The 26,854-nt window shown below is 49.9% G+C and overlaps 2 protein-coding genes and 1 pseudogene across 5 annotated transcripts in view; 1 reads left to right on the plus strand and 2 right to left on the minus strand.

Moving 5' to 3' along the window:
• The window catches only part of UBN1 (ubinuclein 1), a 33,953-nt gene extending 21,108 nt beyond the window's left edge, over positions 1 to 12,845 (plus strand). Inside the window, exons 12-19 of one of the 2 annotated variants that reach the window (XM_081133523.1) lie at positions 133 to 261; positions 445 to 591; positions 4,732 to 4,782; positions 4,881 to 4,923; positions 6,093 to 7,310; positions 8,330 to 8,573; positions 8,855 to 8,944; positions 11,149 to 12,845. In XM_081133523.1, coding sequence (XP_080989649.1) covers positions 133 to 261; positions 445 to 591; positions 4,732 to 4,782; positions 4,881 to 4,923; positions 6,093 to 7,310; positions 8,330 to 8,573; positions 8,855 to 8,944; positions 11,149 to 11,198 — 1,972 coding nt within the window. In that variant the 3' untranslated portion in view covers positions 11,199 to 12,845. The remainder of the gene's footprint in view (positions 1 to 132; positions 262 to 444; positions 592 to 4,731; positions 4,783 to 4,880; positions 4,924 to 6,092; positions 7,311 to 8,329; positions 8,574 to 8,854; positions 8,945 to 11,148) is intronic. The other variant, XM_081133524.1, reaches the window with a different exon arrangement.
• On the minus strand, positions 2,529 to 4,215 carry LOC308554428 (Y-box-binding protein 1 pseudogene; annotated as a pseudogene). The gene is made up of 2 exons: positions 4,096 to 4,215; positions 2,529 to 3,397 (listed from the first exon to the last, which is right to left on the minus strand). The product of its transcript is annotated as a Y-box-binding protein 1 pseudogene (transcript).
• A 633-nt stretch (positions 12,846 to 13,478) lies between the features above and the next one.
• Positions 13,479 to 26,854, minus strand: part of PPL (periplakin) — a 45,035-nt gene continuing 31,659 nt past the window's right edge. Inside the window, exons 10-22 of one of the 2 annotated variants that reach the window (XM_081133522.1) lie at positions 26,393 to 26,515; positions 26,116 to 26,262; positions 25,395 to 25,546; positions 24,358 to 24,455; positions 24,015 to 24,172; positions 23,033 to 23,211; positions 22,810 to 22,948; positions 21,838 to 22,031; positions 19,961 to 20,111; positions 19,119 to 19,202; positions 18,346 to 18,462; positions 17,752 to 17,844; positions 13,479 to 16,991 (exon numbers count right to left, since the gene is read on the minus strand). In XM_081133522.1, the coding sequence (XP_080989648.1) occupies positions 14,328 to 16,991; positions 17,752 to 17,844; positions 18,346 to 18,462; positions 19,119 to 19,202; positions 19,961 to 20,111; positions 21,838 to 22,031; positions 22,810 to 22,948; positions 23,033 to 23,211; positions 24,015 to 24,172; positions 24,358 to 24,455; positions 25,395 to 25,546; positions 26,116 to 26,262; positions 26,393 to 26,515 (4,299 nt within the window). In that variant the 3' untranslated portion in view covers positions 13,479 to 14,327. The remainder of the gene's footprint in view (positions 16,992 to 17,751; positions 17,845 to 18,345; positions 18,463 to 19,118; positions 19,203 to 19,960; positions 20,112 to 21,837; positions 22,032 to 22,809; positions 22,949 to 23,032; positions 23,212 to 24,014; positions 24,173 to 24,357; positions 24,456 to 25,394; positions 25,547 to 26,115; positions 26,263 to 26,392; positions 26,516 to 26,854) is intronic. The other variant, XM_081133521.1, reaches the window with a different exon arrangement.

Raw genomic sequence — 26,854 nt, forward strand, 5'->3', positions numbered from 1 at the left:
TCTCATTAGCATTCTCACCTCCTTATCTTAGAAATCCTGGGGGTGGGGGAGAAGGGGGAGGTGGTGGACACAGGAGGAAGCAGTTCTCCTGTGGTGACCTTAGGGTCCCATTTAATTCTGTTCGCCCGGTAGGATGCTGGAAGAGGAGAAAGACAAGGAGCAGAGAGAACGGATTTGTTCTGATGAGGAAGAAGATGAAGAAAAGGGGGGCAGGAGGATAATGGGACCCCGGAAGAAATTTCAGTGGAATGATGAAATCAGGTGTGCCCAAACTGGGTCCTTGCCTCATTGGAGGGTTTGTGGGGCCAGTGTCTGAGCATGTTCCCGTATTTCTAATGAAGGTTAGAATCATTTACTTTACTCAGGGCTGCTGAAAGCACATGATTAAAACCTTGAAGAAGCATTTGGGGTAGTTTGAAGTTTCTGACTGCTGCTGCTCCGTAGGGAGCTGCTCTGCCACGTGGTGAGGATAAAACTGGAGAGCTATGATCTGGAGAGGAACCCCAAGGCCCATTCCTGGGAGGACTATGTGAAGGTGTTTCTGGATGCTGAGGTCAGACCTCTCTGGCCCAAAGGCTGGATGCAGGCCAGGTGAGTGCCCGTGAAAAGCCATTATGGTCAGTGCAGTGACGATGAGGTGGAACATTCTTGGGGTAAAGAAATATTTGAGTGCTGTTTTTGTGCCAGGTCAACAAGGTTCCTTCTTTCAGGGAATCACTGGTTGACTTAACTCTAATTTCACGTGAGGGATTGGGGGCATACTGGTTTTTATGAAGTTACCTGTGGGTTTGTCTTTGTCATTCTTTTTCCCATTTCAATTCAAAGTTGGCTGAATGCCCTTCCCACCTCAATTTGCCCTTTCCTGTGTTGAGATGATGGCTCCTACTGGAAGCTAAGAGACGGAAACATCTTACTGTTCTGAAATCTCATTTGCAAGTAGTAGGGCTGACAGCTTATTGGAGTTAAGTGCCAGACTTTTCTCATAGGCTGCTTTGTGTTATGTAGCTTCCCATGAATGGGCTGTATCTGCAATACAGAGACAAAGTTAGCTGGAGCTAGTATTCTTTTTTTAATTTCTTTTTATTTTTTTTAATCCTCACCCAAGCATATTTTTTCCATTGCTTTTTCAGTGAGAGTGGAAGAGAGAGAAAGAGAGAGAGAGAGAGAGAGAGAGAGAGAGAAACATTGATGTGAGAGAGACACATCGAGTGGTTGCCTCTTGCACGTGCCCTTACCAGGGCTGGATTTCAACCTGCAGCCGAGGTACATGCCTTTGGCCGGAATCGAACCTGACACCCTTCAGTCCACAGGCCAACACTCTTACCACTAAGCCAAACTGGCTAAGGCTTAGTGTTTTTTTTCTAAAAAAGTTTTATTGTGGTAAAATATACTTAGCATAAAATTTGTGGTCTTAACCATTTTTTAAAATTTTTTTTTTAATCTTCACCCAAGGATATTTTCCCATTGATTTTTAGAGAAAGTGGAAGGGAAGGGTGGGTGGGACAGAAAGAGAGAGAAATATCTGTGTGAGAGAGAGACATTTATCGGTTGCCTCCCATGCATGTTCCAACTGGGGACTGAACCTGAAACCTAGGCATGTGCCCTGACCAGGAATTGAACCCACAACCTTCCAGTGCATGGGACGATGTTCAGCCAACAGCCCACACTGGCCAGGGCTCACTTGTTCTTTTCTCTGCCTGCTCAGATCTGCCTTTGAAGCCCTCTGTGAATTTTTCAGAGCAGTTACTGTAGTTTTCAGCTCCAGAATTCATTTTTGGTTTCTTTTTGGTTTTCTTCTCTGTATTGATATTTTCATTTTGTTCACACATCATTTTCTTGACTTTCTCCACCTCTTCCTTTGGTTCTTTGAGCTCTTTTAAGATAGATATTATAAAGTCTTTGTCCAGTATAGCTGCATTTGACCTTTTTCAGGTAGTTTCTGTTTGTTTATTTTTCTTCGAACAGGCTATACTTTTTTGTTTCTTTGTATGCCTTGTGATATTTTTGTTGAACACTAGACATTTAAATCTAATAGTGTGGTAAGTTTAGGAATTAACTCTCCCTTCCCCAAGGTTTTTTCTCTCATTTATTATTTTTTTAATTAATTTTTTTACAGTTATTTCAGACCTTTATTAACAGGTGCTTGCAGTTTTTTGACTTTAAAAAAAATCAAGTTGTAAACTTTTATTACAAATTAAAAATGAGGTTCTTAAAAATCTCAGCTTGACCAGATATGAAACAGTTTAAAAACCTTTAAATGTGTATTAAGGAAAAAGGCTTTTTAAAAAAAAACACATCATAGAAACACGTTTGTCATTACCAAAAAGAGACATCTTTAGGTAAAAATAATAAAAAACCCCATGCTGTGTAGATAATGTAGGTAGTTCTAGTTATCTCGTCAGTGGGCAAAAAGCAAGCACTTAAGGTCTTCAACTCCAATCTTTTGTTCGTTTCTTATTGCTGGAATTTCATGTTCATTTCTTGTTGGATGACTATACCTGATGATGGTAGAGATAGTAAGCCTACATTTACTCAGCCCCACCCTGCTCAGCCTCAAGAGCAGACAGATTCTCAGCTGGTGGATTGGCTGCTTTTCTCTCTTTGCCATCTTTTGGTTTAGGGTTTTGTGGGTGTCTGCATCAGTAGTTGAAGTTGCAGTGGTACCGAGATTGAGGTGGCTGCTGACCTTCGGTCTCATCTCCTTGATTTTCCTTATTTTTATTGCCGTCCTCTCTAGGCTGTCTTGGCTAGGAGGGCCCCTGCGGAATTGTGGTTTATGGTCTACCTTGTTCTCCTGCACCCTGGTTATCAGGCCCTCCATCACTTCTCCCTGTACAGGCGGTTGGCATACTGTGGTCCACGCCCATAGGCTCTCCGCATGTAGTCAGGTGGGAACCATCACCTGCTATAGTGCTGGTGCTGTTGGGCTTGGACTTTGGGAGCATTTTCCAATCCCTCATTCTTGCCCCACTCTCACTATTCTGGTAATTCTACCGGTAATCGCATGGAGGACCCCGCGATGTGACGTGGAGCACATCTATAATGGTTAGGTCTGCTGTGTCTTTCCTGCCTTGCACTGAACTCCACCAGGGCCTGTAACATTTGCTGCCTCCACACCCTTTTCTCCTTCAACAGCATCAAACTCCAGTCTTTCTATCTGCTACACTGTGAAGGTGCTTTCTGCGGTTCTTCTTCTTCATGGCGGCCTGGTGTACAAATACATCTGCCCTGGTTTCATTCCTATTACTGAAACCATATTCGTTTCTTACACTGATCCATTTTACTGATTCAAAAATCTTTGTTGCAAAGACCTTCTTGTCCCCCCGCCAACAGGCACTGCTGATGTGAGTCTGCCCGCACTGCTGCTGCCTCTGGTGCCAGGCTTGGTGCAGTAGTGCTAGGGTGGGGGTGGAGGGGTCGGGGGAGACTGCTGGGTCTCAGACTCCCTGCTCATGGTTGCAGTGATGGTGACTGGGGCCAGCTGCAGCAGCTGTGGTTCCTCCCAGGGTGTGATGGTAACTAGGTCTGTGGTGGCCGTGGGGCTGCTCAGGGTTCTCTGGGGTTCGGTCTCCACTCCTGCTTGAACTCAAACTCTCTTTTTTTATTAATATTTTTATTTTTTTGATTGACGTAGGCTATGTGCTGATGATATCAGCCTGATGTGTAAATTTAATGTTTTCTTAAGTCTTTTCTGAGCCTTCCTTGGGCATGCATAGTCACTTTCTAATTTTACCCATGTATGCAGTTGTTTTGAATATCCTAGTCTTTAATGTTTGGCTTCCAAAAGTAGAAAGTTGAAAAATGAAGGCCTTTAAAAAGGGCACTGGCCCTTTAAATCCCCTAAAAGTCGCTTGAACCAGAGGGGCAGGGGTTCACAACAGTGGTGGGAAGAGAAACAACAATGGCTGCCCTCTATGAACAGAAGCAGCAATCAATAATTATAGCATAGATATTTGTAAGACAGGGTCCTTTTCCCCTAGCTCTGCAAGCTGTGTGCAAGCCACATCGGGAGCAGGTGCACAGCTGTCCGCTGTGGGGTTAGGGAATGGGTAGCTGCTGCTCTGCTAACCCACAGTTTACCTATCCAAGTCTTACTCTGGAAGTTGCAAGCTTTGAACAGTCTCTAGAGTTCCAAAATAGTTCTATCTGAGAGATTCTGCCAGTGCAGTTGTCCAGGTGGGGAGAGGTTAGTTCTGGTGCTTCCTGCTTTGCCATCTTCCCAGAATCCTCCCCTGGAGCTAGTGTTCTTTACTGGGCCTGGTTCTTTTGAGGGTTGGACAAATCATGGAACCTTTTCTTGTTTCAGTATCCCACCTGTAAATGGAATTGCCCTTCTCTCCTTACAGATTGGACTTTTGAAGGTATGAAGGGAAGGACATAAAGATCATTGTGTTGAATTTCCCTGGAAAGAGACGTGCTGTGGGCCAAGCCACATTTTACTCTTGGGAGGGATGAGAATGTGCAGCAAGGAAAGCACTCCTGCCTTTAGGGGACAGTCACTGTGAGAAGTCTGGGTGCAGAGCCATAGCTCTTTTTGGTAAACCCTAGACTCTTGGCTTTCAGGTGGCCAGCAAGCCGCTTTTGATCCTCTCACCAGCAGTGAAGTCACTAATGCTCTGACATTTGACAAGTAATAGGTACTGATCACCGGGGATGGTAGGGAGCTCTAGAAGCAGTGTTTCTGCTTTCAGGGGGCTTTGAAAACTGCCCCCTGTTCTCTGTTTGTTTCAGGACTCTGTTTAAGGAGAGCAGACGAGGCCATGGGCATCTGACATCAATCCTGTGAGTGTCTCAGTGTTTTCATTTCTCAAAACTACTGTCATTTCTATCTCTCTGGTGGATCTCCTCTAAACCTTTTCTGTGTTCATTCTTTTGTATAGGGCCAAGAAGAAAGTAATGGCTTCTTCCAAAATCAAGGTGAAGGTGAGTCAACCTGCTCAGGTTATGTGCCATCTGTTCTCATCTCTCTCCAGCCATGCTCATGAAACCTCTTGAGTGATCATGGCAGCTCATTGAACTTGGCTGCTCTGGGGGACAGTTCTTCAGGATGGCACTCTTGAGGTTGTACCAAGAGGCAGACCAGGCCCTCCAGAGGGGCCTCGGGTTGTTGACAGGGCAGAGACCTGAGCTGGGGCACTTGGTACCCTCCATCCTGGGTTCTAGGAAGCAGTACCCACCTGGCCAGTTCCCAGGGTTGTGGGATTAAATGAGGTCTTCCTGGCAGCCCTCTGAGAAGTGAAAAGCCCCTGCATATGAGAATATTATACTGTGATGATGATCTTTTTATGAAAGAACACACTTCTAGCCAAGTGCAAGTTAGCCTGGAGCTACAATGAAAAGGACAGGTGGCCTTGTTGAGTTTAATTAGCAGAAATGAAAGGAAGTACAGTGGTTAGAGAATAGAGACTGAAAATAATCTTAGATATTGCAGAAACCTCTCAATGTACTAGAAATTGCTATTTTACTAAATTTTTACCAGTTCCTAAAGCTTTCTAGTGCCCTTAACCATACCAGAGCAGTCTGGGAGAAGAAGTTGTGTAAATCATTTATTCCTAAGTATCTGTTGAGCTTCTACAATGTCTAAGACTCACTGCATTTAGCACTTGGAGTGCAGGATTGATGAGATAGGCCCCATTTTTGCTCCCATGAAAGGACTTTTCTTTTGAACCCCCTAGGAGACAGGTGCTGGGAAAAACCAAGGAGGAAAAGAAAACAAATTCAAGGCAGTTTTCATCCCATGCATCATTTTCTGATTACAGCTAGGAGCATTCTGAGATAGTGTGAATGCCAATAGGGAGAGTATCTCTTTGCCCAAGCCTTGTATTTTTCCAGAAACAGAGAAAAGGAGCATTTTCCTGTGGGTGTATGTGTACTTAGCAACAGAACATGCTTGGGTAAGCCCAGCCCCAGCCCGCTGGATATGTTGAAGTCCATAGAAGCCTGTCACCTGCCCTCTTCCCCCTTGTTTGTGATTACATAGGAAGGCCTGATTCTTGGGACCTTGTGGTGGTCTCACGCTTGCATCCTCACAACAGAGCCAGTATTGGCATCTTTGGGCATTTCTTAACATCAGCATTTCTGCTTTCCTTTAGGAATCATCTACTAAGCCTGATAAAAAGGTTTCTGTCCCATCAGGCCAGATTGGTGGCCCCCTGGCTTTGCCTTCAGAACACCTGGGAGGAGGCCTGAGCACTGGAGCTGCAAACAGGGAGCTGTCGTCCCAGGCATTGGGCAGCCTTGCAAATCCTGCTCCTGTCAGCCTGGAGAACTCGTTGGATGGAGACTTGATCCATAATTCAGCCTCCTCGTTGGAGGCTGTGTCCAAGGAACTGGCTGTGCTGAACAGCAGAGCAAGTGGGAGCTCTGAATTCACACTGCCTGCACCCTCGAAAGCACCTGCAGAGAAAGTTGCAGGTGTTCTATGTACAGAAGAAAAAAGGAACTTTTCGAAGGCCAGCCCTTCTGCCCCACCACCCTCTAGCTCCCTGCAGTCACCTCTCAATTTTCTGGCTGAACAGGCTCTGGCACTGGGGCAGTCCTCTCAGGAGAAAAAACCAGAGAGTTCCGGCTATAAAGAGCTGTCCTGTCAGGGTTCCCTGAGCAAGGGCCTACCAGAAGGGCACCAGTCCAAAGCAAAACACCATGGTTTGCCACGGACGTCTCATGCACCCCAGGCAGCAGCACCCGTGTCTGGTCCCCAAGTAAAAGTCTTTCATGCAGGCACTCAGCAGCAAAAGACTTTCACCCCACCAGCTCCATTTGTCAATAAGCTCCAGGGCTCAAAGCCTTCTTCCCCACAGTGTCATCGTTCCCTCCTCCAGCTTGTGAAGACAGCAGCCAAAGGCCAGAGTTTCCATCCCTCCACACCAGCCTCTTCAGGAGGCACACCAGCCTCCAGCAGCAGTTCTCATAAGACCCCAGCCTTGTCCTCCGCTGCTCTGAGCCATCCAGCAAAACAGCACTCAGCCAGCTCTTCAGGGCCATCTTACAAGAATAGTCCCTTTACAGGCTCTGTCTCCAAACACGGGATTTCTTCTGGCAGCTCTTCGGGAGCAGCAACAGTCCAGAGCTCCACTTCCGGGACTCTGCTCCCCGGTGCACAGCCAGCCTCCACAGGACAGCCTGCCAGCCGACCTGTCCCAGGCTCTGCAGTGAAAAAACCTCCTGTTTCCCAGAAGCTGACCCTGGTGGCCCCTCCCGGTGGTCCAAATGGAGATTCTAGTGGTGGGACCCAGGGAGTGGCCAAGTTACTGACCTCCTCCCTGAAGCCCAGTGCAGTTAGCAGCGTGACATCTTCTACCTCCTTGCCAGTGAGTATCCTGGTATAGCAGCTGCCCTTGTGGGTCTCGTGGACAAGGCCACCTGCTTTGCCCTGGTCATCAGAACTGACACTAAAGGTTGGGTAGGTATAGTGAGCCCCGAAATCAGAAGGAGGACTGGGTTTACTGTTTTCCCGCCTTCTCTTTCGGCAAGAATCCCAAGAGAGCCTGAAACTTCTTAGGAGGATGAGTGGAGAGAAAGGACTGGTCAGCACTGTGTTTGCAGGGAGGCTATGAATCTAGAAGGTGTGGAATGAACCGCAAAACTTCCCTTTCATAGACTCTTACCTGTCCGTCTCTCCAAGTCAGTGAAATTAATACTACCTATCAGATCAGTAGTTAATGTAGCAATGTTCATGCTGTAGGAAGATACCGTCTAAAAGCGATTCTCCCAGTTGGGTTTTGAAGGATTCTGCAGGTCAGATATAGTGATCTGACGGAGTTCAGTGGCTGGTGAGGCCTGCCTGCAGGAATTACAGAAGTTTGGGTGCAGGTTGGGGAAATGGGGGAGAGTGTCTTTTTTTCATTTTTCCACTATATAAAATGACTATGTGGTTGCAAAGATAAAACTGTAGAAAGGTATGTTCAGTGAGGTCTCACCAGCTTCTGCCCTGTTCCTATCACCCAGCAAGGTAATGATGTTCCTTAGTTTTTAGGGTTTTTCCATTTCTTTCTAAAAACAAAGATTAATACATAATGTGTGTGTGTGTATGTTTTATGTATATAAATACATACATGTTTGTATATACCTACATTTGTGCATGTCTATATGATATTCCTCCCTTTCTTTCTTGCTCAAAGGCATGTTTTATATCCTGCTTTTTAAAGTGAACACTGTGTCCTGGGAGGCATTCTAAGCAGTTTAGAGACTGTTGTCTGTCTTCTTTGGGGCTGCAGACTAGTGTGCCTGCATAAGGGGCAGCCATCATCCCTGTGCATTAACAGGTTTGGTTTGTGAGCCAGCCATGGACAGGCTGGAGCTCTGACCCTTTTGTGTGTTTCTTCCCCAGAAAGGAACGAGCGGGGCTGTGCTGCTGACCAGCTCATCGCCCTTAAATCTGCTGTCCTCATCCTACAAGACAGGCAGCCCAAAGCTGCCGGGGACTGTAAACTCAAACTCCCTGGGAATTATCTCCCCATTTCCTCTCCGTGTGCTCTCCTTTAGCACCGACTCCTCTGCCAAAGCAGGGGTCTCCAAGGATGCCATCGTCACAGGCCCTGCCCCTGGGACGTTTCACCATGGCCTCAGCCACAGTAAGTGCTTCTCCCATTCCTTTCCTCATTCTGGAGGCACAGAAGATGCCCCAGGACCTCTTCTGTGACCAGTGAGTTCCATTGTTGTGTACTGGGTTCCTGTGTGTGTCTGGTATATGGCCGTGGGCAATGTTCTCAGAGATCATGCTGAGCCCCTTCCGAGGGGCTTCTACCCAGGACTGGCCAGTAGACTGTCAGGCTCTGAATCACCGAGGATGCTTTTGTGTTCCTGTCTTCAATGTGTGTGTTTTGTTCTTTTCTCCCCTCCTGTTTTCTCTCAGGTCTCCTGGCTGGCTTGCACTCCAGCCCGCCCCACACAGCACCTCTCCCACATGCTGCCGTGTCCACCCACGTCCCGCAGAGTCTGTCAGGTAATTAATTGCCAGGTGGTTAAAGTGCCATGTGCATTGTGGGCCATTCCCCTCCCTACTCAGTAGATGCCCTGTCTGCTGTCAAAGATTTGAGTGTCTTCACCTCGTTGTTACTGTGCTGTCTTGGTTTGCCCTTTGAGCTTCTCGTTCTGTGGGTACTCAGAGTGACACAGGCTTCTTCCACTTTGTGATTTCCTCTGGTCCTCTGCCACTGGGTCAGTCTTACCCCATGTGATCACAGAGGTAGTTAGGGTTACCTGTGTGCTAGGCGGAGGAATCCTCAACCCTTGGCTAGATGGGGCATTACAGGCCTTTAAATTCAGGCTGCTACACCTTCCAGGTGGTACCAGCTAACAGAAGCCTCTGTAAATTTAGTTTAAGTGAAAGGAGAAGTCTAAGTAGTAGTGACAGGTCACAGTAGCAAGGCTTCAGGAGTTACCTTTACCTCTTATGTCAGCCCATATCCAAGAGAGGAGCAACTTTCAACTCAGTTCAGATGTAAAAGCAGAGTTGGGGGTGCAATAGGAGTTGGGGCAACATACCCTTTTTTTCCTCCCAGTTTTCCTTTTCAGAGAGCACTGGCTTTCAGAAAGGGATCCTCTACAAGCTCTAGGTTTATAGCTGTGAGAAGCTGGTACCTTCGTCATCAGCGATTGGCCTCTCCCTGTGCTGGGACCTGATTCTTAGGTACAGCTAATGGAATGCTGTTATAGAGCCTCAGGGATCTTGGTTTTGGCCTACTGCTCTTACTGTAGACCTGCTCCAGAAACAACCAGGGGGCTACATTGGTCAGGAAGATCCATTCTTCAGGAAGCTGAGCATGGAGCCACCCTGGCAGACTGGTACCTGGTGGGAGTAAATGGAGAATTGTCCAGCTGGGCATGCCTGAGACCTACTGCACTGAGAGCAGTGGCCCCGATACTGCTCGAGTCTGTCCCTTCCAGATTTGCTGTGGGTCCCTGGCCCCTGTGTCCCTAGACTGATGCATTTGTATTAAGTGCCAGAGGCTATCTGGGTGCAAGAGTGGATTATAGACCTCCAAGATGGAAGTGTTGCTTCTCAGAGAAAAACCTAGGGCTAAGCCTATTTCAGCAGTTTCCCATTTTCCCCTGGAGAAGCAGTAAAATGTAGGGGACTCTCTCTACAAACTGGCAGCTGCTACTGTAGCTGAGATTATGATGTAGGGGTGGCAGAGCTACCTGGGTGAGAACTTGTGGTTTTTCAAAAAAATTGCACTGCCTCTGCTACTTTCAGGAATGTCACCCTTTTAAATAGAGATAATTGAAGAGCCTTTGGAAATATGATTGTTGGTTTGTGGTATTTTCAGCAAAAAAAGGGAAAGTACTTTCTTGTACCATTTCTTCCCTGTTTTTTTCTGGGCAGTAAGAGGCTATCAGAAAAGCATCTGTGCTTTATAAAACAGGCTGAATAGGCTCTTCTCTCCTTTAGACATTCTTCAGGCTGTAGGATTCCATTGAGTGGTTGTAAATGAGAAGCTGTCTGGGCATTTTAATTGTGTGATTTGTTTCTGATTTGCTTTCTTTCCTATGTGGACACAGAATGCTAGTGCCTTTTTTTTACTGATTTCAGAGAGAGGAAGGGAGAGAGAGATAGAAACATCAGTGATGAGAGTCGTCATTGATCGGCTGCCTCCTGCACACCCCTCACTGGGGACCGAGCCCGCAACCCAGGCACTTGCCCTGACCCTGGAATCAAACCCCGATCTCCCGGATCCTAGGTCGATGCTCAACCGCTGAGCCATGCCCAGCAGGCAGAATGCTAATGCCTTTGAACTTGTCTTTATAGAACCTGAGGGTCTTTTGATGGTGAGAATGTTGATTGCTCCTTGACTTCAGTGTGACTGTCAAACCCCATCATAGAACCCCAGTTTGCCACGGGATGGTAGTTATAGCCAAGAACGGAAGTGGCCCACATTGAATAGTAGAGTTGCTATCTGTGAACACAACACTCGGTGAGCAGCTGCCTTCACGATGCTCAGAGGGCCGGGCACACTGCCAGCTTCTACAAGTAGCAGCACACTCAGATCACCTCTGTCCAGTGTTTGTGGCTTGGTTGAGCCTCAGAATACTCAACATAGAGGCTTTTCTGTTTAAGAAGTGACCTCCTTGAGGTTTGGTTACTGCTGCCTTTAGGGGAATCAGAGATCCTGAAGATGTACGTTGTTTTTGCTTATTCCTTTCCAGATGCATCTCAGCTTCATGGGAAAGGGCCTGGTGTTCCACGGAAATTGTGACCTCTTCAGAGGAAAGGCCGAAGCTGAACTCGTAGGCCTCTGAAATCAGATAATCAATACGCTCTTTCTACCGATCGGTTTTCTTCTGGAGAAGGCGTGAGTGCTAAGTGGAACGTCTCTTGGCACTTGTGACGTGCCTTCAGTTAGGGGAGCAGCCTGGTGCTTCTCCAGAGATACTGACTGGCCTGGTGATCCGGGCCTCATGGCTTTGTCGCGGACAATCGTTCAAGGGGCAGCTCTAGGTTGGGGAGCATACTGGGTCATGTACAGAGCTCTGGTGGCAGGACCGAGCAGTGGCACACCTGTGTTGTAAATCTGCCCAACCCCCTGGCATTTGGTCAGAGTACCTCATGGCGCCCTACTGGTCAGGGGCTTCTTTTGGCCACACTAGGATCCCTGGATGGCCATGGTGTCCATCCCATCCTCAGGCTGTGTGCTCAGTGGACAGAATCCCAGGCTAATGCCACAGGTGGGAGACTTACCTTGTCCCTTTGAAAAATACTCAGAACAGCTAGTGAGTGCTCATTGTGGGGGCCAGTTTACCCTCTAAACAGGACAGTGAAGCTCTTTTAGAGAAAAGACCTTTGTAGATTCAAAATTGTGATAGGATTTTTAAAGACACTTATTTTTGGCTCAGTTTTTATCATTACCATTAAATGCATTGGATAGAGTGGGACTGTTCTTCACGTCATATTTTCACACATCATATGGAAGACATAATCCCAGTGCCTTTATGGTGAGCAGAATTAGACACATATCCATTTGGCCCTCTGAGTGGATCTCAGATGAAGACCTTTTTAAAAGATGTCTGTACTTAAGACGTAGCCAGTTTTATTTGAGGTTTTTTATCATTGCACATCATAATCTGTGCTGTCCTGAGTTAAAGGTCATCTGGGTCCCCAAATCCCAGTTCCCAGTTTAGTCAGGGGCCCCGTTTTGTTTTTCCAGAGTTCATACAGGTGGACTGCAGAGCTCCAAAGGCCTTCTTTATCTCTTTGACGGCAAGGATATGAGGGGTTCCAAGTTACAGATAGACATTCCAGTTTAGTTTATTTAGAAATCATTCTTAGACGGAGCTGCAAGTATGGGCCTTTGTAAAGCATCTGCCATATAGACAGCCTTGAAGTCCTAGGGTTCTCCAGGCAGTGGGGCTGTGCCTGACTTAAGGGTGACACACCACTGAGCTTGGAGTGTACATTAGAGACAGACAGACTAAGACAATTAACCCAGGAGCTCCCAAGTTATTACGCTGTTCCCATTTAACCATTGGCTGCTTCATAAGGAGTTTTAGGGCACTTGCCTGTCTGTCCTGTGAAGTCTGTGCCACAAGGCGTGTCTGAACTGACTGTTCCAGCTAAGTGATTTCAAGTATGTTGAGAGTAAATAGCCTCTCAGAATGTACACCTGTGTGGAGAGACAGGCAGCTCTTTTGGTTCCTGATGCCCAGGGTCCAGTGCTCAGTAACTCAGGCTTCATGCCGAGGTTTGCCTGGTGTCCGGAAAGTGAGGCCTCCGCTCTTTTTACATAAGAACCAACATGTTTCACATGGGGCTACATGGATTCCTTATCCTTTATTATATATATATTTTTCAACTTGGATTTCCAGTTTGTTTACAGAATAGTCTTAGGAAGTAGCAAAAGAGCCAAAGAAGAGATTTGTATTGCTGAGCTCAGAGCCGTGCAGAGACCGCCCATGAGCTCCTTTTCTGTGCAAGACACCCGGTTACTCCCTGCAGTGCCCTCTCTTCCCCACATACCATTGAGTGTGCAGCTGGAGCAGAATACCCTCATTTGTAGGAATCTAGTGATGCCTCTTGCCTCAGGGAAACGTTTCTTTGATGGGGAGATTTCTTTTTCTTGTTTATGCTTTATTTGTGGTAACGAAAGAGTGAATGACTTAAACAGCCATGGCAAGGCAGATCTACAGGCAGAGCGGGCTCCGGGCCTGGGGGCTGCGGTGCTGCAGGGCTTTCCTTGGTGCGGCCGTTTCTTAGGTGTGAAAGGGGCTGTGGCTTTGGTGCAGCCACTAGGTTGGTGTTAGGGGGTGGTGTGGAAATTGTTAATCTTGTATAAAGCAACTTAATAAATTGTTTCAAGGTTTCCAATACATTGTTTCTCATTCTTTCTGCCATATTTGCTAATAATTATTTCTCCCATAGGAACTGGTAAGTGATTGAAACTGGTAAATGGATATCCATATGGGATATCTTGGCTGAAAGCCAAGAGGGAGTGGGGCAATAAACCATGCGCGGAAAAGAGGAAGAAACACTTAGCATGAAATTAGAGTCAAGCCACCAGGTATTTATTTTTTGCGCTATAAGTAGAGTTCCCTATTTCTTCCAGTTTTCTTATGTGATACAGGAGATACAGAGAACCTGAAATTTGTTTGGTGAAAAGTCAACTGTGTAGTACACCTAAGTACCAGTTAGAGAATAAGCAGGACTTGTAGGGCACTCAGCTAAGGCTAACAGCAGCACAGTCCACTGTGAAAACACTTTAATTTCAGAACCAGAAGAGTCTCTAATGGTGCGTTCTCCTGGGACAATCTGGCTGACAGAGGGCCCTGTGCTGGTTTCTTTGCGCCTTTCCTGGCACAGATCCCAGATCTGTCTCACCATTAGAAGTCTGACAGAAAGTCGGCTCTCAGCCAGACTCCTGGAGGGGTGAGTGCAGGTCAGCCCCAAGGGGCCCAGTCCTTTAATGAACGGAAGGGTGTATAGAAAGGAGGCCTTCCTGCCCTAGAGTTTCTCCATCTGGTGTGCGAAGGCCAATGCTGCATGGAGTGGCTTGTCTGCCTCAGTTGGCTTGTGCTTTAGTCGTGTTCAAATTGTTTCCAGGTTTCACACAAGGAGTCTGTTGATGGGAGTCGGTAGGAAAAGGGAGAGAAGGGGCTTCTTGATTTTGCGTCACTGGAGGACAAAGCTGGTCTCACTGGGTAAGTGACGGTGCAGCCACTGACCATTCCACTTGTGCGAGAGCTGTGTTCGGAGTAGCTTGGCCGAGAGGCCACGGGTGGCATGCTCAGCTCTGCATTAGGAGCCTGCACAGGGCCAGGGAGAAGACACCAGGAGGTTATGGGGTAGGAGAAAGCCAGTGCCAGCTTCCAAGAGACTGAGGGCAAGGCTGTGCCTACTTCTGCCCGGACACCAGGACGGCCAGCTCCTGGATGGACATATCCTTATTGACATATCGGTCGTACTGAGCAGGGGTCAGCCTTCCGTTCTGTAGGGCTTCTTCAATGGAGAACTTCTTGCCAGACTTCCTGTCGTGGATCACGGAGGACTCTCCGTTGGGACCCTTGACCGATATTTCCTCCCAGTCGCACTCCTGACTTCTGAGTTTCACAAACATGTTCCAGTCGATGAGGCCAGCCCGATGGGCTTCCTCCGGGGATAGCTCCCTGCCTGTGTCAGGGTCGATGACCACAATGGAGCGTCGTAGATGGTTCTCTCTCTGCTCCCTCTTGACGGCCACAGAGCCCAGGCGCTTCTGCAGCTCATCGATCTCAAGATCTTTGTCTTTGGAGAGCCTCTTGAGGTCGTCCAATTCTCTCTCCAGGGACCACAGTCTGGAGTCGAGGTTTGTCCCAGAGTCCACTGTGGTCATGTTTCTCAGGTCTCGTGTTTCTGTTGCCGCCATTTCAATTTCCGATTGCAGCCTTCGGGTCTCCAGCTCCAGGTTTTGCCGCTCCAGCTGTAGCTTGTGGTTTTCTTCCCTGAGAAAGTCCAGCTCCTTGGATGACTTGGAGTTGTGGAACTCCAGCTCTGACAGCTTGGCTTCCAGCCGGCTCACCTCTGCGTCCAGTTCCCTCTTGTTCTGGCTCTCCTCCTCCAGGCTGCTCTTGAGCTTCTGAATTTCTTGTTCGGTGTCACCTTTCTCCACCTGGACGCTTTCGGAGAAGACCACCTTTTCCTTGACCTCCATCTTCTCCAGGTTGATAAGCTGCTTTTTTAGGGTCTCGAGCTCGCTTTCTAGGACCTGCCGCCGGTGCCTTTCTTCCTCCAGCTGGAGTTTGAGCAGGGAGTGCTCCCGGGCCTGCTGGGGGTCCTGCTGCAGCACCACTTTCTGCTTGTGGGTCACCTTCTCTTGGGCTTCCCCCTCTTCCTTCTCCAGGTCGGCCAGCCGCTGCTTCAGGCGCTGCACCTCCAGCTCGGCCTCCCTGCGTGCCTGCCGCTCACGCTCCAGCTCCTCCAGCTGGCGCTCCAGCTCGGCCCGCCTGCGCTGTAGCCGCCGTAGCTCCCCGCGGAGGTGGTCGATCTGCCGGAGTTCCACATCTATGCTCTGGGTGAAGGCGTCCACCTCGGCTCGCAAACCCGGCTCCTCCTCATACCTGACTACCTCCTGTTGCACCACCTTTTCCTTCACCTGGGAAAGCTCCTCCTCCTTCTGTTTAATTTTCTCCTCCTGGGAAGCCCTCTCCCTTTCCAGATCCACTTGCTTTTTCTGTTCCTCTGATAGTCTGGCCCTCAGAGACTCCACTTCCTCTTTGGTTTGGGGGTCTTCCTGGAACTGGAGGATCTCCTGGACGACCTCCTTGGTCTGTACCTGGGGTTTAGTGTCTTTCAGGGACTGAATCTCTTGCTTCAGCTGGTAGATCTCTAAGTCGCACCTTTCAATGAGTCTGGTCTTGTCCACGATCTCCTCCCGGAGCCTCTGGAGCTCTTTCTCCATCTCAGGGTCAGTCTTGTACTTAATGACTTCCTTCGTCACTTCTCTGACTTCCACCTGGGGGCCCCGCCGCCTCAGTGCCTCCAGCTCTCCCTGGTAGCTCTTCAGCTGTTCCTCTGCGCCCCGGTACTTGCGCTCCTGCTCCACGAGCTCCAGGCGGAGGTTGGCCACTTCGCTCTCTGCCTTGGGGTCTGGCCGGACGATCTCCCGCACTTTCTCCTGCACCACCACCTTGGCATTTTCCTCTTCCAAGGCCCAAATCTTTCGGAGCAGCTCGCTCTTCTCCCTCTGGTGGGCACGAGCCTTGTCAGCCTCGTCCTCATACTGGCGTTTCAGGTCGCTGGCCTCCCTCTCGGCTGCCATGTCCTTTTCCACCTTGAGCACCTCCTTGACGGTGACCTTTCCCTCGGCCATGGCCTTCTCCTTCTCCAGTCTCTTTAGCTTGTCCTGCAGGAAGCTCAGCTCCTCCTCCTGCTTCTCCCTGCACTTGCCCTCCCGCTGCTGGTCCTCCTGCAGCTGCCGGTACTCTGCCTCCAGCTGGGGGTCGTTCTGCAGTTTCACCACCTCCTTCTCAGTGACCTTCTCCCGCGCCTGGTTCTTCTCCTCAGCCAGGGCAGCGATGCGCTGCTGCAGGAGGACCGCCTCGGCTTCCCGGGTGCCCTTCTGCCGCCTCAGCTCCTCCAGCTCCTCCCTCAGCCTCAGGACCTCGTCAGCCTGGGCTCTATCGGGCTCGATGCGCAGGACCTCCTTGACTATGTACTCCTGCCCCCCGTTTCTGGTCTCCTGCTCCAAGGCGCGTAGCCGCAGCTGCAGAGCCTCCAGCTCCTCCTGAAGCAGCTGGTTCTTGTGCTGCTCCTCTGCCAGGGTCCGCTGCATCTGCTGGAAGCTCTCCTCAAGTGCAGGGTCCGGGACCTTCTTCAGCACCTCCTTCCTCACCACTGCTTCCTGGGGGTTCTGGTTCTGCAGAACCTGGATTTCCTCCTGTGCACTCTTGACCTCCTTCTCCAGCTGCTGCCTCCGCTCGGTCTGCTCGTCCAGCTCCTTCCGAATCTTCCACGACTCCTCTGCTCTGGAGCCCGGCCGGCTCCCTTGCTGGGTGTCATGGGTCACTCCTACCTCTGGCTGCTGGGGAGAAGAAGACAGTGCATGGTTAAGGCCAGACTCTGCAGGCCTGTCCCCACCTGCTCATCTGTGAACAGGTCAGACTGGTTGTTCTGTGATCCCCAAGGGACTCCCAAGTGCTGGGTTCACAGGAGTTCTACAGTTACTTTTAAAAATGGTAAAACAACTAGTTTAGGTTTTCTTAAAATGCATTTGGTAAAATTTTAAAAGTATAAAAGAGTGTGTGGTCCTGTCCTATGAAGGGTATCCGTCATAACAAGTATATTTTTAGTGTGTGCCACATGTTTATTTTTCTGCACAAATGGTAAGTCCCCTATTCTGCACCCTGTTTGTTGCATTTAACATATATATACACACACACACATATATAGAGAGAGAGAGAGACACACAGAGAGAGAGAATTCCACAGAGCGCTCCACTTCAATGTTTAACAGCTACATGTGGACAGACCATAATTTAATTACCCATTGCTGATGAGTATTGAGTTGCTTCAAGTTTCTTGTTATTACAGTGCTATTATAAACATGGACTTTTTAAAGTGTACTTTTTACTAGGTACTCAGCAAATGTCTGTTGGACAGAATACGTAAGTTATATCAACAGAGGCATTGGCTTGGGCCAGTATTTGCACTGGTTGCTGCCCAGCTGTGTTTGCAAGGGACATTCCCCCTAGTTTACAGGCTGTTTCTTTGAGGCTGAATGAGTGTTGTTTCTCACCTCCTGGAACAGTTTTGAGTAGAGTGTGTTACACTAAGATTCATTACCTGTCTCAGCAGATTCAGAGCAAACTCCAGGTTCTGCAGCCTCTGTCTGTTCATGGCATTAACTTCAGTGAACTTGGCAGCAAGAGCCGCTTCCTATAGGAGAGCATTTGGTAAGCAGGAGTCAATAGATTAAGCGGGAAAGAGCTAGGACGGGTTTTGAAAAGTCTAGCTTTAGGAACAGAGGGTAGCATCTTTCCCCTTCCTACCTGGAGTTCTATAGTAATCTGGTGGGGAGAAAACTGGATTTAGAGTCAGAAGTCTGAATTCTCAGTGGCCTTGAGCCGATCTCCTTTTGAGCATTAATGTTCTCGTGTACAGAGAAAATAACCTCAGCCTCCTGTGTACATATTGGGGAAGCAGGGTGGGAACCTCCCTAATCCATGGCTCTGACCCAGATACCTCGAGCAGGCTGTCTTTCTAGGTATATCAATGTCACTGCCCCAGAACAAGTTCATTATCTTCTCTTACCAAACCTGTTTGCACCCAGGAAAGCTCTCGGCCCAGATTCCCTATTGTACCTGCATCTCTGAGGTCTATGTGCCGTGCTCCCTGGAAGGCTGGACAACTCTGAGAACGCCTATCCACAGAGCTCACCTCTTCCCTCACTTTGGCAGCAGGGGACTGGAGCCTGGCTCTCTTGCTCGCGTGGCTGCTCCTTCCGTTCTCCAAGTCAAGAAGGGATCTTAGTTTCTCTGCTTCTAACTCGTAGTCCTGGGGAAGAGGCATGGCAGAGGGCAGACAAGGTCAGTTGAGCCTATAATGTTCTTACAGCCCTTCCAGCTGACTGCAGAGATCTTTTGCTCAGCTGGACCCTGTTCTAACAGTTTGTGAGAACTCTCAATACATCAACAGTACATAGCTACATCCCTGAACAACACGTGAGATAAGAAAAGGTAGCCCACAGTTCCCATGCCACCCCAGAGGGCTCCCTTCAGACCTAGAGAGTGATATTATGCTTTCTCCATTCAACTCATGTGCCACCTCCTAATCATCTGGTTTATCAGTTTGACGACTTGGTAATGCATCAAGTGGGTGGATGATAATTTACCTAGCCATTCCTCTGCTATTGGACATTTAGGTTATTTCTAGTTTGTTTATTTTGCTATTATAAATAATGCTGTTACGATGATTTTGTTCATCCTATATTGTTGTTCTATATTTTTTCCGTTAGGGTAAACTCCCCCCAGTTTACTGCTTCAAACAGTAGAACACCCTTTTCTGGTAGTGATGCCTACTACCATGTTTTCCCAAAGGGTTGTGCCAGTTTGCATGGCTGCCAGCAGGGCCTGAAGATGACCCTGTCAGGCCCAGGGCTTCTCTTCTGAGGCCCTGATGTTTTACACTCTGGGCAGGATTTCGCTTCTCACCTTGACAGCTTGCTGGTACTGCTGGGAAAGAGCGCAGACTTTCTGTACTTCCTGTCCCCTTCTTGCTATTTCACCTAGCAGGTTCTGTAAAACAACAGAGACTTTAAAAAAACACACACAAAACACACCTTGATAAATTAGCTGGATTCCTTAAATCTGAAATAATTATTCTATAGTACAAAGTATGAATGGCACCCTTGTATAAACACGTTTGTTATAAAGGCAATTCTAAGGCCCTGTGAAGAAGGGCCAGGAAAGGAATGTTTACTGCGTGCTTCAGAATGTCAGGCACTACTCTAATATCTAACTTAGATGACTTCATTTACTCTTCCAACAGTCCTGTGAGATAAGTACCATCATTATCTAGCTTATTGAATGAGAAAACTGAGGCACAGTGAGGCTGAGTGACTTGCCTGAGGGGACACAGCTAATAGTGAACTGGGATTTGACTTTAGGCTGTTGGATTCCCGTGTTCTTTGTCCCTCACCCTTTCTTCCCCACATCATTGCTGCCTCCTGAGGACCCAGGACTATGAACGTTGGAAATGGGATTTTCCCCCATGTGGGCACCTCTTGTATTTCTGTAGCCATTCGCTCATTCAGCCAAACTGCATTGGGTGTCCACTCTGAGCCAGGACCCATGGTGGGCACTGAGGAGGGATAAGTGAGCGAGACTGTCCTTGTTCTCAGTTAGATGCTGGAAGCCGGGCAGGGCCAAGGTCCCGTGAGATCCCAGCTCTGCCAGGGCAAGTGACAGCCACTCCATGGTCATCTCCACAAATGGGACTGACCTCTGACCCCACCTTGTGACGTATCCCTTGAATGCAGAAGCAGTTGTCTTACTTTCTGATTCTTCAGCTTGGTCTCCATCTGGCTGAGGCTGTCTGTCTCCTGGGGCTCATAGCTGGGGATGTTGGACAAGAACTGGAGCACGTGGTCGTAGCCACTGCGGTAGTCATCATAGGCAGCCTTGGCACTCCGCAGGCTCTGAGCCCTATAGGAGCAAAGCTGGTCAGGCCTCTGGCACAGCGAGCACAGGTCTCACTAAAAGCTTCCCTTGTCCCTTTTTAAAGGAGTCATCTGTGTTCTTGTGTGTGTGTGCGCATTTTTTTTTAAGGGGGGGGGGATGTAATTTACCTGGAAAAAACCTGAACATTCATTAGAAAGGGAATAGTTATGGAACGTTAAATTGGAGTACTCCGTGGCCTCTGTGAAGAACAGGTAGGTAGGTTCATGTGTACTGATGTGCAGAGATACTGTGTACTACAGGACCTAAATAACCCACAGGTCCAAGGAGACATCACAAGGGAGGTTAGGAAATCTGAGCTCACCAAAAATAAAAACATAAAAATGTGTGGGACACAGCAAAAAGTGCTGAGAGGGAAAGGTGTGGGATTAAATGTTTATATTAGAAAAGTGCTCTCAAATCAACAATCTAAGCTTCCACCTTAAGAAATAAAAAGAGCAAATCTAATTTAAGCAACAATAAGGAAATAATAAAAAGCACATATCAGTGCAACTGGAAACAAAATAGGAAAAATCATTGAAACCATAGCTAGTTCTTTAAAATGGTCAATAAATTGATGAACCTCAAAATGATCAGGAAAAAATAAGAGATTATACAAATACAGTGAAAGAAGATTTAACATCAGGCATGAGAAAGGATACCCCCTCAGAACCTGCAGGCAGTAAAAGGATAAGAGAATATTATGAAAAAATTTTATGCCAGTAAATTCAACAACTTGATGAAATGGACAAATTCCTTGAAAGACACAAACTACTGAAGTTGACTCAAGAATGAGATGAGCCTTGGCCGGTGTGGCTTAGTTGGTCCCGTGCACCAAAAGGTCACTGGTTTGATTCCTGGTCAGGGCACATTCCCAGATTTCAGTTTCGATCCCCAGTCAGGGTGCCTGCAAGAGGCAGCTGATTGATGTCTCTCTCTCACATCAATGTTTCTCTCTCCCTCTCTCTCTAAAATCAAAATATATTTAAAAAGAATGAGATAAACCAAATAGTATCTATTTAAAGAGGTTGAATTTGTAGTTAAAATCCTTCTCACATGCCCAGCCAGCGTGGCTCAGTGGTTGAGCATCACCCTATGATCCAGGAGATCGAGGTTCAATTCCCAGTCAGGGCACATGCTTGGGTTTCGGGTTCGCTCCCTGGTGGGGGACGTGGCATGCAGGAGGCAGCCGATCAATGTCAACTCTCTCATCAATGTTTCTCTCTCCCTCTCTTCCTCTCTCTCTAATCAGTAAAGATATATTAAAATATATATATATATTTTAAATCCTTCCCACAAAAAAATTGCAGGTCCAGACAGTCTCATTGGTGAATTCTACAAGCATTTAAGGAAGTAATATCAGTTCTATACAAACTTCCAGAAAACAGAAGAGAAGGGAATACTTAACTGACTCAGAGGCTGTAAAATATATGACAGGATAAATAGCAAGATACAGTGTACATGATGTCATTTGGGTGTTATCCGCCGACCCCAGCTTATACAGAACACCTTTTTGGAAGGATTCATAAGAAACTGGTAGTGCTTACCTTGGGGGAAGGGAGCTGGTCACTATAATCACTTTGAGTATTTTACTTTGTATTACTTTTTTCAAAAAGCACAAATTATTTAGAAAACAGCCTTCGGTGGCCTCAGCAGAGACCCACTCTGGCCTCAAGGCAGACTAGCTCAGCCTAGGCTACCCTGGGCCCCTCACCTGAGCTCAGCCTGCTGGAGGAGGTTGTCGAAGCGCTGGCCCAGCTTGTGCACCTCGGCCTCCTGGCGCTCCAGGTCAGGGCAGTGCTCCTGGAAGCGGCTGGCCAGGGAGCTGGAGCACTGCTTGACTGCCTGCAGGTTCTGCTCCACCTCACTGAGGAGAGGCTTCTGGGCCTGCAGCTCAGAGGCCATGGCCTGGGGGATGGAGAGGCAGACGGTGGGCACTGTGGTCAGAGTTCGCAGGGGTCAAGGCAGCACTGCCCCGGGTGCTTGGGGACACCTGTTCTGTGTGTGTGTGGGGGGGGGGGGGGGGTAGGCGGTAAGCCTGGGCATGGGAAGGGACTGGGGCCTTGCCTCTGAGTTTCTCCTCAAATCTGGTGGCCATTTCTACAATGTTCCATTTTGTTACAATGAACAAAACCTGGAAAAACTAACTTCTAAAAACCTTGTGGCTGGCAGCATGTGCCCTGTGATGCCGCACCCAGGACTGGAATGGCCAGCTGCTCTCCAGACTCCAGACCTTGGAGAAGGCTTTACTCTCAGCCCATTTCCTCAGCTCTGAGGTGAGGGTCTTAGCACACGGCCAGGATTTTGTGACTTGATGTGTGAATAAAAGCCTCCCTTGGGCTCACAGACTTAAGTACCTATAGGGAGCGGTCAGGCAGGCAAATGCTGGGGGTTGGGGGCAGCTGCTCCAGAGGTACTAGAAATCTTGCGGGGATGGGCGTATGCACATCTTAGAGTTTAAAATACTAGCACCTGATTTCCACAAGCCACCCAAACCCCAGGAGCAGCTGAGATTTGTGCCATGTGCCTCCATTTACAAATTCCAGCTTGGCACACTGCAGGCATCCAAACCTGGAGAGACTTGCAGCCCTGTCCATCAGGGCCTCCATGCTGTCATCTGTCCAGAGCTGATGCGTGGGAGCGCCTGGCCAGAAAGGCTCCCAAGGCCCAGGGTCCCCAGACTCACCGCCAGCTCCTGCCTCTTGCTGTCCAGGGCACGGCCACTCTCCGGCACCGTGTCATCCTGGGTCAGCTGGTCCTCATATGTGGCTAGCACCTCCCAACCCTGCTGCAGGCTGTTCTCCAGGCGGTTGGCAATGTCAACCCTGAGGACACAGGTCAGGAGTGAGAGGGTGCCTGCCTGGCGCCCTGACCCCACCTGACCTCCCTGCTGCCCTCCTGACACCCACTTCTCTTGGGCCGAGTCCAGCAGCTGCACCAGGCGCTCGTATCTGCGGTTGGTGTCCTCCACCCGGGTCTTTAGCAAGGGTGCGGTGCCACTGGCCGGAAGGGCCTGCATGAAGGCCTCACAGTCGGCTGTGCTGTGTGCCTTCTCAGGCTCGATCCGCAGCAGCTCATTGGTGATGTTCTGTGGAGACCAGAGGCCCTCCTGTTGGCCACAGTTGGGCAGCTTCCTTCCCCCAGTGGCCTGCAAGCTTCAGGGAGCAGGGGAAGCTGCTGGGGGGCAGCTCTGATTGAAATGGAGAGGCCTAGGCCCTGCCTGGGAGCCTGACGGGGGTCTGGAGTCTCCATCTGTACTGAGCACCCGGGGATTCTGAAGCAGGCGACTGCCTCACCAGGGATGAAATGAACAGGCAGTTACCGAGCACTCACTGTCCCAAGCACCACACATGGCGATTTTATTCATCTTCAGGGGCAACCCTATGAGGTAGGCACTTTTTCTCTCCCTGTTCACAGCTGGGGACCCTCTAGCTCCTTAGGAAGGGACGTGGTGGGGCCTGGCCTCTGCTACCCCCCTGGTATGAGGCATCCTCTGGGCCTTGACTTGGCCCCTACCAGCTGTGATGAGGCCACGTCTCCAAGCCCAGTTCCTCCTCTGTAAACCAAGAATGGTAACCCCCGCTGCAGAGGGTGCCTGAGGACTAGGGAGACTGTGCGGAAGGGGAGCGGAGGATGCTGGCTCTCAGCCTTTTGCTTGGCTCAGGTGACAAACCACACTGTGCAGAGGCGGACAAGCCCCACCAAGCCTCTCTCCCAGGGATGTGTTTGAAGCGGGGCACCAGGGCTCAGGCACCTCCTTGATCCCCGGCTAGCACAGCCCCCTCCCCTCACGACTCAGGAATTCTTGTTGCACATGGCAGGTGGTCCCCACTGAGCACCAGGACCCCTGTGGGGATGAGACCTTGAGCAGGAACCCCAGCCTGGTGGTACCTTGAGGTCTTTGGCCCGCTGGGCACTGTCCTGCACAGCCCGGCCTTGTTCCAGTGGTGGCCGCAGGATCCCCGTAATGGCCTTCTCCTGCCGGTCTAAGTCGCTAGCCACCTTGTCCAAGCCGGCCAGCAGCTGTCGCCCCTGCAGGTCAGAGGCATCTGCGGGAGGGAAATCAGAGAGTCAGTGGCAGTTGGGGGCATGGGTCCAAGGGAGGGGGCCAAGGAGGCCAACTGGGACCTCCAGGGCTGGCTCAGCTTCCTCCACCCCTGCCATGCCCGACCCGTGCTGTCCCAGTACCTCCCCCCTGTCCCCCCATAGACTGGGTAGTGGCCCCGGCACCCACCTCCAGGGTTCTCTGCCTTGAGCACCTCGTGCCGCTGCTGGAGTGCACTTCTGGTCCCCGCTGCCTTCTGTCGCACGCTCCGGTACTGGCTGCCCAGGCTGTGAGAGCAAAAATGGGCTGGGGACCCAGGGCAGCCTACTGCCCCTCCACCCACAGACACAAGACCCCGGACTTTGCCTGGGCTGACAGCCCAGAAGAGTCAGGCGGCTCATCAAAATGCTTTGAAAAGTTAAATCACAGCACACATAAAGGGTTTGCTGAGACACTGGTCCATCTTTGCTTGTGGGTTCAGATGAACCCCTTCCTCCCTCCCTCCCTCCCTCCCTCCCTCCCTCCCTTCCTTCCCCACTTTCTGTCTCTCTTCTTCACAGCAAGTCTTACTACCTAAAACCATCTTGTTTGTTCTTTCGTCTTCCCTACTAAGATGTTACCCCTGAGGGAGCAGTACATAGGTGCTCAATAAGTACTTGCTGAATGAATAAATGAAGGCATTCCTAGAATCACTCAACAAAGTTCTTGGGTCATTACTTTGCACCGGGTACTGAACAAGGCCCTGGAGACAGTAAATCTCCTCCAGAAGCCCCTGCCCATGAGACCGACACATACACAAAGCACCCTGATAAAGAGCAGCATGTGCAGTAGGAGGGAGGAGGTGCTTGAGAGCCGAGAGGCAGCAGAACGTCTCCTGGAGCCAGGGTGTTAGGCAAGGGGACAGTCAGGGAAGGCTTCACAGAATAGCTGACCCTGGAGCTGAGTCTTAAGCCGAGAGGCTTGAGTTGACCAGGTAGTGAGTAGGTGTCCAGGTAAAGGAAACATGTGCAAAGGCCCAGAGGCACTTGCAGAGAAACTGCTTGCTGAACTGTGCCCACATCTGGACATTCACACACAACAAGTCAGCCCGACCAACAGGATCTGCCCCTGTCCCACTTGAGCCTCCAAGTGGGCACAGGTGTGGGGGTGTTACCCAGGGCTGGAAAAGGGTCTGAGGGGCCCAGGGGGTGGAGCCAGTCCATGCTGGCTCCCTCCTTTGCCTATACCTGTCGGCCAGAGCCAGGGCCTCGGGGTCGGTGGGGGGGATCATGAAGCAGACGGCTGGGGCGGTCAGCTTGTTTCCTGCGCTGTCAGTGAGGTCCCAGCTCTCCCCGTTGTTCTTCTGCAGGGTGTAGCTGTAGCCCCTTGAGATCAGGCCCTGGCATGGGCAGGCCAAACAATGAGAAGGCACAGAAAGACCTGCCTTGGCCGGTGACTTGGGAGACCAGAAGCCATCTTGCTCCTGCCCCCCAACTCTGGTAGCTGGGGAGTCTTAGTCCATCTCTCATATCTTTCCCAAGACGTGCCATAGTTGGGAAGTACTGGGGAACTCTCCCCATTCCCAGCCCATGTGGCTTCTCCCTTCTCCATTCCCAGCCTTTTACGACTCAGGGTGGACATGTGACTCAGGCCTGGCCATTACCCCCTCACCCCCCACCAAAGTGATTGGTTTAGGCTGGCAGGAGTCAAATTGGGCCAATGAGAACCCTCCCTGGCACTCCTGCTGGAATGACTGGGGTGGCTAAGCTGATGGCACAGAAGGCCAGGGCAGCTAGCTAGTGGGGGGGCAGGGGCGGGGGCTGGCAGAGAGTGACCCCAATGACAGGCACAGGTTCCTGAAAATGTTTGAGGCCCTGCACTCAGCCGTGTCACCCTAAGACCTTTCAGTGACATGAAAAGAGGCAGATTTGGGTCAGGCCTGCCTGGGTCACCTGGGCAGCAGCTCACCTGGTCACATTCAAAGTCACAGAGTGCCTCCACGGGGATGGGCTTGAGTGGCGTCTCCCGGCGGTACTTGAGGGGCACCACCTGCCTCCCTCGCTTCTGCAGGCCCTGCACCACATGCTCGTACTTGTCCAGAGCCTTCTCCTGGTCCTGAGAACAGGGGGAATGTCGTGGTGAGACCAAGCAGCCTCCCCCGGGTGATGGGGCAGACAGCGGGTGGGAGCTGTGGAGAGGCGGGGAGGCAGGCGACACAGAGAGTCACTCATGGGACCGCACTCACATCCAGCTCCCGCAGCAGCAACTCGATCTGGTATCGGTCCTTGAAGTCAGGGCTGTATTTTTGGTTCAGGTCTGAATCCACCTTGCGCAGCAAATCCTGAGCGTCCTTCACATCTTTATGGAACTAGGAGACCAGGTGGCCCCAGTTAGGAACATGAAACCACGAGGACACCCGAGCTAATCCTGGCTGTGGCTTCAAATCCTATCCCAGTCGGGGCTGGGCCTCCTGCTCACCCTGAGCTCACAGGCTCTATGTCTTGGGGACACCCCAGCCCTCCCCAGCCTGGCTCCTGAGAGGGCCTCGCGGAAGAAGCCAGGCCCCTTCCCACCAGTCCACCTCTATGACGTGTTAACTTTCATGTGCACATCGGTGAGCTTTGGGTTCTCTTAAATGTCATCCCTCTTTGTGCCAGGGACACTCTGACTTAATGATATACTTTCATCTTTGATACATGGAAGACAA

The sequence above is a fragment of the Miniopterus schreibersii genome (genome assembly GCF_964146895.1).
Source record: "Miniopterus schreibersii genome assembly, chromosome: 3".
Classification (NCBI taxonomy): Eukaryota; Metazoa; Chordata; class Mammalia; order Chiroptera; family Miniopteridae; genus Miniopterus; species Miniopterus schreibersii.